Source organism: Ogataea philodendri, assembly GCF_020536065.1.
Source record: "Ogataea philodendri strain CBS6075 chromosome Unknown scaffold545, whole genome shotgun sequence".
Classification (NCBI taxonomy): Eukaryota; Fungi; Ascomycota; class Pichiomycetes; order Pichiales; family Pichiaceae; genus Ogataea; species Ogataea philodendri.
In genome coordinates, this window is record NW_025763870.1 from 1 (window position 1) to 275 (window position 275).

Genomic DNA, 275 nt, shown 5'->3' on the forward strand with positions numbered 1-275 from the left:
ATATCCTCAACAATGGTACCAATTTTCAGTAAGACTAAAAGCTCTACTCGCTCACACATTTACTGGAATAGCTCAACTATAGAAACATCTTCATCACGGAGTCCAACTCCAAGTCCAAGTCCAAGTCCAAGTCCAAGTCCAAGTCCAAGTCCAAGACCTGACCCCCAACCTAGTCCAAGATCAAGTCCAAGACCGGACCCTCAACCAAGTCCAAGACCTGACCCTCAACCAAGTCCAAGACCGGACCCTCAACCAAGTCCAAGACCGGACCCTCA

The 275-nt window shown here is 48.4% G+C and overlaps 1 protein-coding gene across 1 annotated transcript, besides 1 other annotated feature; it reads right to left on the reverse strand.

The window, feature by feature from the left end:
- Positions 1 to 82: 82 nt before the first annotated feature.
- Positions 83 to 161: a sequence feature (Short protein (OGAPHI_001639, KAH3669136.1) was converted to a misc_feature.).
- An 8-nt stretch (positions 162 to 169) lies between these two features.
- Positions 170 to 275, reverse strand: OGAPHI_001640 (uncharacterized protein; the record flags this gene model as incomplete). Its single annotated transcript, XM_046202423.1, has 1 exon — positions 170 to 275. A coding segment is annotated over one exon (106 nt), but the record flags the coding sequence as incomplete, so codon positions are not given.